We start from the raw sequence: 7285 nt of genomic DNA, 5'->3' as shown, positions 1-7285 counted from the left end.
GTAAAAACAGCTGCCCCTCTGGGTGATTGTATGGGTGACCGTCATTATAATGAGGGCCATATGCACACCATCTGAAGAAGGCACAGTTGGTGTGGCTTGCAGTAGTGTTCCCTTTGGTCTTCTCTCCTTCACTTCCTGCTGGAGACATGGCAGCCACCCATGCTGGGTGACTTCATGCACATGCTGACTTTGGCACTGGGGTCTGATGTGCAGAGCTTCACTTTTCTATTCTCTCCATCCACTAAAAATTACCATTGTGTGTGTTCTTTTTTTTTTTTTTGTCTTTTTTCCGTGTCCGGCAACGGATCGCAACCCTCAGTGTTGCCCCCGTACCGGACCGGGGACCGGCAACGGGATTGCAAACCTCGGCGTTGCTCCCGCGCCTCGCTCAGCCAGTGAGCGGGAACCGGTCTGTATGTGGGATCCGAACCCTCGGGCGGGAGCGCCACTGCGCTTCCCAAGCGGCGCACTTATCCAGTGCGCCACCGGGCCGGCCCCATGTGTGCGTTCTTTGACAGAGAAGAATTTGACTTGCTGTTAAGGATTATCTTCCTATCTTTTCTTGTCAGGTTCTGGGAAAATGTAGGTTATAATATATCCTTGGATGCTAGTCAGAGAGTTTGGCCATGTGAGAACTGGAATATTAATTAATGTAACAACAATAAACTGCCATCAACAAAGAAGTCATTTGTAGTTATTAAAGCCTTTTGTCTATGGCATGAAAGAGCCTTCATAACAATGGACAAGACAAGACACAGGCTTGAGAGAGGCTGAAGTAGAAGGCAGCAGTGTGGGAGTGGGCGCTGGGTGCCATCTGGACTGGCTGGCACCACTGTGCTGGGAAATGGCCCTGGGCTTGCCCTCCCACTGTACCTTCCACAAAGAGCCAGTGCTTCTCTCACTGGTGAGACTCCAGAGTTTGCATGCAGAATGCTTGGTCCCTGTTTCTGTTCTAGAACTGGGTGTGGCTCTGTCACCTACCCTCACCTAGGCAGTGTGTTGGGAAGGGGTAGGATGAAGGGAGGAAAGAAGTGCCCTTTTTCATGGAGGGAGGTCGGAGAGCCCATTCTAAAAGTTGGAATGTGGGAAGTGGACTCGGGGCAAAGTGGCTCAACTCTGAGCCTCTCTGTCCTGCCCCTTTGCACAATCATGATTTTTATCATGATTATGGACACTTGCTTCATAATATCGGAGCATTGATCTTACTGGGCCAGCCCAGATGATGATCATAATCATTTCCCCATGTAGCAATAAGTTCTACTTTTTCAGACAGCCAAGCCTCTGGCTGGCCTACTGTGGGCCCCTGGTTTCAGTCTTCCATTTGGCACATAGGAAGCAAGCATTGGTGGTATTGGGGCCAGCCTAGTTCCATTATCGGGTCCTTCCCTCCTCCCTGCCCAGGTCAGACACACCCTGGAAAGTGACAGCTCCTGTCTCTAGTTCAAAGCATTTCATAAGATTCTTCCTCTCCCCTGCCATTTCACATCCTCTCCCTTTCTTCTGTTTTCTATAGTTCCTGGCTCCTTTACATTTCCTGTGTTTTTCCTCCGCTTAGCCCTTTGAGATCCTTTTGGCCGTTGTTTAGGTTCTTTCCTAGATGTTTCGACTTTGCTTGCTTCTCTCAGCTCTAGCACTGCAGGAACATGACCTGCCAGCCTGGCTGCCAAAGCCCTTGGTGAGGTGGGATTGGGGTGGGAAGGGATAAGTGAGTAGATGAAGGGCTTTGCAGTTGGCCTTCCCCATCCTCCATGCTCACTGTGGTGTTCAGGATGGGCCTCCATGCTGCGAGGTGTGCCTTGGCTCTGGCGAACCCTGGAGTGAGAGTTAGGAGATACCAAGGTCTGTGCAGAAGTTGTTCCCACATAGTTCCTTGGTGAATGGTGCCAGCTGTCTGGTCTCCTCAGAGAGCAGACCCTCACATTGCTGTGCCTCCAGCAAAACCAAACCAGCATGTCCAGTCAAGTCAAGCACTGCTGGGTCTGGAGCTCTATCAAGGCCCACTGGCCAAGAGTGAGGTCATGCAGGAGGTGGTTGTGTCAACTCCAAGGCACACCTTTCAGTGGCATGTGGTCTGGTCATCCCTGTAGTAGTTTTGAAATCTTGTGGTTTCCTGTTTCGGTTGGTGGTTTTATACATATAATCAGTGGAGATGTCCTCACAAATTATATACATTACATATTCCATATGGAAATTGGTAAGATGTTTTTCCAACCTTTTAAGTGTATTCTTTATTTCTCCACTCTTTGGTCCCAGGTAAATCACCACAGTGCTGCTAGTAATGAAACCTACCAGGAACGCTTGGCACGTCTAGAAGGAGATAAAGAGTCCCTCATATTACAGGTGGGTCCTTTTTGGTGGGAACCAGATTATCCTGTTACCTCCAACTCTGTAACTTACCCTAAGAGGAGGGAGGGGAGCACGTGGGGTTTTCTCAGTTGGAATTGTTTTGCTTCTGAAGTGTATGTTTTTAAAAAAGACTTTTCCTGAAACACAGTAGAAAGTAACTGAGGGGCACAATTCAATTCTGGACTGGGCTTTTTGGGGGCTGTGAATTCATTCATCTAAGCGTACTACCAAGCTCCTGTCTTTGTACACAAGCTCCTGTCTTTGTACACTGGAGGCCCTGTGGTTACACCTATAACCAGGTGCTAAGAATGAATACAATGGGCCCTGTCCTCCAGGAGACTTGAGTCTTGTAAGGGAGATAATGTATGCCCTAATGTCACTAATAAAACAGCCGGGAGTGATACGGGCCTAAGGGTGAATGCTAATGCATCAGGTCCAAATTGTCTGAAGCTGGATCTAGACTGATCACTCTGATACCAAATCCCCTGGAGCTGGTGACATAGGCTAAGCTTTTGATGGCTCTCTTGCAAGAGGAATTCAAAACTTTTCATGAAGAAAGATAGCTCGTGTTCCTGGTAGACTTAAAGTTAGGCATTCTTACAGAAAGCCTGTTGCAGAGACCAGAGCTCTTTGCTGTTAGTTCTCACATGCATAAATCGTTTTAGCAAACATTTACTCAAGGTCTGGTATGCATCAGATATTAATTGATGATATGGAGAATATAAAGATTAATATCCTAATCCCAGCTCCTTAAAAAGCTTCAAGGGTGATGAATAAGACTGGTCGTGGAATGGGGGCGGGGGGTACAGAAAGGGTCTGGCACCCTCCCCAGGCTGGGGGCTGTAGCTAAGAGCACTTGGGTTGTGAGGCAGCAGTGTGTTTTTGTTTTCCTTTTACCTTATTTATTTTGTATTTTCATTTTACTTTATGAATATAACAGTACTGAATGATTTTAGACACTTTGGTAAGTCTAAAAGATTTTAAAGAAGCAGGTTAACATCTTGACCTTTTTCCAATGTTTGTTTTTTTTCCTACCCTGCTTCTGTTTTAAATATTTGAGCTCATACTAAAAATACATTTTTACATCCTAATTTTGTTTTTTTCTTCATTGGTTTGTTCATTTATAAAATAGAGTGTCCATGACTTGTTGGACACTGGCAGCAGTGAACGAAACAGACTAAATCCCTGTTCTTGTAGAGCTTCCATTTTAGAGAGAGAGAGAGTGTGTGCGTGTGTGTTAGTTTTAACAATAAACAAACAAATACATAAAATATTTCAGGCATGATAAGTACTTGGGAGAAAAATAAAGCACTATAATGATTGTGTAGTCAGGGAAAACCTCCCTGACAGGAGGAAGAATCTAGGAGGGGACCCTGCAGGTACCTGGAGAGTGTATTCCAGGTGGAGGAGGTGGTCAGTCCAGCCCACACAGAGGTAGGACTGTGCTTGGTGTGTGGGAAGAACAGCAAGGGGCCATTGTAGCTGGAGTCTGTGCCCAAGTGGGATGGTGCCCATCAAAGAGGTAGCAGGGGCCACATTTTCTAGCACACTGTAGTGCAGATGTTTTGAGGGATATATAATTTGAAACTCCATCACAATAACATGATTAATGAAAGAGTTTAGAATTTTGCAGCAAACAGCATGAAATCACAAATTTTTGAACCAGGACTCTTCGTGACTGAAATAACACATCCCTATTTTGGGAGGATTTTAATTTAATAAAGAAATCCTAGGTAATAATGCTCTCTTTCATGTTGATTTTTTTTAAAATTCGGAATTCTCGAATGATCCCTATTTAAATAATCCTACGCAATTGAGAAGATACCAGTAAAGTCAGAAGTTAACCTTAGGGATTTCTGTTCTGCTAGGAGCTTGTGGATAGATTTTGAATTGCTCTAAAATGATCACTGCTGTTCAGTAGTGGCCCCATGGAGCTGGTTAGACAGATCCTCTCCAGAGTAAAGCCTCTTGCTTAATTCACACAGTCGCTTAGCCAGACTGAATTAATTAGAGCCCTTGGCTCGGAATGTTTTCCTGGGTCTGCTTGTAGAAGAACAAAGCAAATCACATGTAAAAACATACTTTGTTTCTAGGATTAGTTAAAAACAAAAATGAAATCTTTTATATCTTCATTGTAAAGTAACTTCTTAAGGCAAGGGCAAGGATTTTCATCCTTTTGGGTTTTTTCCTCACTTCTGTATCCCTCCTGCCTAAAATTATGCCTAGCATGTAGTAGGGGCTCAAAAAATATTTGTTTTTATTGAATGAAGGTCACATTTTAGGATCTTTATACATTTTGTCTCAGTTTTCTACACCTCCCCATTCATAATACTTAGTCAATACTGAAATTCGTAAGGCCCCTGCAGTCCTGTGTATTTTTAGTCTTAACGTACAGCTGAACTGTGAGGTATAGAATGCTAGAGACCATATATTATTCCTCTAGGTACCACCAGCACATGGCCCTGAGGTGTGGTGCAGACTGTATAAATGTTAGTCATAATAAGATTAACCATAACACATCCTTCCCAGACAATATCTGTATCCAGGGAGCAGAGTATACCCCCCCACCCCCCCAAATCCTACTCTTTGGAAAGTAGAGTTAGTTGAAAAGGCCAGGACTGCTGATAGTGTTGGGCAATAAGGATTAAAAACAAACAAAAACCCATAAAGGTTTGTGTTTAAGATAGGCTTGGTTTGGATTTTTTCTCGATTAAAATTGAAATGTTAGAGTACCATGCATGAATTTCAGGAATATGTTTCAATAATTCATTCACCATTTGGGAACATAAAAATGGAAAGCTTACAGTACCCATGTTAATTTAGATTAGTTCCTTTTTTAAAAGTGCTTTATAATTTATAAAATTTATTTAAACACTCATAAATGAATTTACATTAACTCTTTCATGTTCCAACTATCATTCCATTACAGACTGAGAAATAATTTAGGATAATCTATGTGTAAATGGCAATGACTCTAACCAGAAAAGTCTAAAGGATATCAATTTACCAGCCATCGATTACTTTTGAGAGGCCACCCGTTCTCTTTCATCTTCCTGCTTTGAGCTATCTCTTAATAAGGAAAAAGAAAAAGGATCCTTGGCATTTTGCTAATAGAGAAGGCTGTGAAAATCCTCTTACTATACACTTAGGGCATAGTTTAAATGACTTATTATTAATGGTTTTTACTAATTAATATTTTCAGTAGAGATTCTCAGGGTTTTTCAGAAAGATGACTTGTTTCTACCGCTGTATGTGCAATGTGGCTTCTGTATATTTATGACTTAGAGTCATGTTTTGGCCTGTGAAGCACAAAAACCTTTCTGGAGCCAAGTGTTGTCAGTGCTAATACATGCCCCTTACGTCCACATTCCTTAATTGCTTCAAAACACTCTCCTGATAGGCGAGCAGTCCTCACACCCTTATGAGAGAGGAAAGGTCATTGGTTAGTTTCTGTAGAAGTTTGGATTGCTCTTCCACATGCGGTGGCAGAAGCCCTGGCAAGCAGCTGAGATATGCCTTGAGGTCAGGCTGCCCTGTAAGACGAATAGAGAGCAGGAGTCCAGCCCAGAGGCAGCTCTCCTGGCTGCTGGGTGTTTTTTCTCTTGAGTCTATCAAGAGCAGGAAACATGACCAATGTGATTCAGGCAGTGGCTGAGACTCCCTGATAAGGTAAGAATCCAGTTGAAATTGCCTTCATCCAGGACACTTCCCCCACCTGCCACTCATGAAAAAGAGGCTATTCCTTGCATGTGAGAGTCAGTGCTGTGGTTTCACAGCTCACATAGGGTGGGGAGAATTTCCTGGCCACACAGAGGCCTTGTTCCTCCACCATTGCTTTATTTCCTGGAACAGGTGAGTGTCCTCACAGACCAAGTGGAAGCCCAAGGAGAGAAGATTCGGGACCTGGAAGTATGTCTGGAAGGACACCAGGTGAAGCTCAATGCTGCTGAAGAGATGCTTCAACAGGTAAGGGTGGGTGTGGCTGAGGGCCATTAGGGTCTGAAGCAGCTCATGTGTTGAAGTCCCTTTCTGTGCCCAGGCGACAGCTCTCACTGCTTACTTTCCCATCCTGCCTGGAGGTGGGATTGGCTGCTCCGCATATAGTGTTTATACAGCAGGTGAAACCAGCCTGACATTGAGAGTGGCAGAGGAGGCAGGGAGGGTGGGGAAGGGCTGGCCTGAGAGGAATAACCTGTCGAGCTGGTTAGACAGATTCCCAGGCAGCACAGTCTGCAGGCCTGGTGCAGCTGGCAACTTCACCCTCATCTTTTCCCATCCACAGTGTGACTATGGGTGGCATCTGGGGTTTTACAAAGTCAGTTCCTCCAGTATATTTTGTGCCCCTTTCCCACTCTCGCTCCTACTCTGCGTAGTTTTCTCTGATAAAAATTATGTGAATAATATTTTAATATAATTTAATAGACATCAAAATGAAAAAAAGTATTAAGCTGCTTCCCTCCCATTCAGATAATGAGTTCTCATTTCCTTTCCGTACTTATCATTATGTGTACATACGAAAGTATTTCAAAAAGTTCATGGAAAAATAGAATTGAAAGATAATATGGATCCTTCCATGAACTTTTTGAAGACCCCTTATATAATTTACAAAGCTGTAGTCACACCAGAGATGTGATTTAGTCCTCAGATTTTGTATGCTTAATATCATATAGTGACTTCTTTTCATTTTTAAATTTTGCTATATAATCGTCTCTACTATCACTTATAATAGTTTTTTTTAAAAGTATCATAATCGACTTAACCGTTCTACTCCTGAATAATTTCACTGTATTGTAAATAATGAGCTGCAATTTTTAGGGTGCTGAATTTTTATCAAAAGTCTTTTTAGAATCTATTGAGAAGCTAATTAGATTTTTTTATTGAAATCAACTGATATATATAATTAATAGATTCATTCATTCAGTTTTTTTTTGAAAATTAA

General features: G+C 43.0%; 1 protein-coding gene across 1 annotated transcript in view; it reads left to right on the top strand.

The window, feature by feature from the left end:
• PPFIBP2 (PTPRF interacting protein, binding protein 2 (liprin beta 2)) overlaps positions 1-7285 on the top strand; it is a 146238-nt gene that overhangs the window by 79473 nt on the left and 59480 nt on the right. Inside the window, exons 4-5 of the mRNA XM_008572467.1 lie at positions 2254-2340; positions 6199-6312. Coding sequence (XP_008570689.1) covers positions 2254-2340; positions 6199-6312 — 201 coding nt within the window. The remainder of the gene's footprint in view (positions 1-2253; positions 2341-6198; positions 6313-7285) is intronic.

Source organism: Galeopterus variegatus, unplaced genomic scaffold, assembly GCF_000696425.1.
Source record: "Galeopterus variegatus unplaced genomic scaffold, G_variegatus-3.0.2 Scaffold788, whole genome shotgun sequence".
Taxonomy (NCBI): Eukaryota; Metazoa; Chordata; class Mammalia; order Dermoptera; family Cynocephalidae; genus Galeopterus; species Galeopterus variegatus.
The sequence above is the reverse complement of the archived record's forward strand: the minus strand, read 5'-3'. Positions and strand labels throughout refer to the sequence as shown.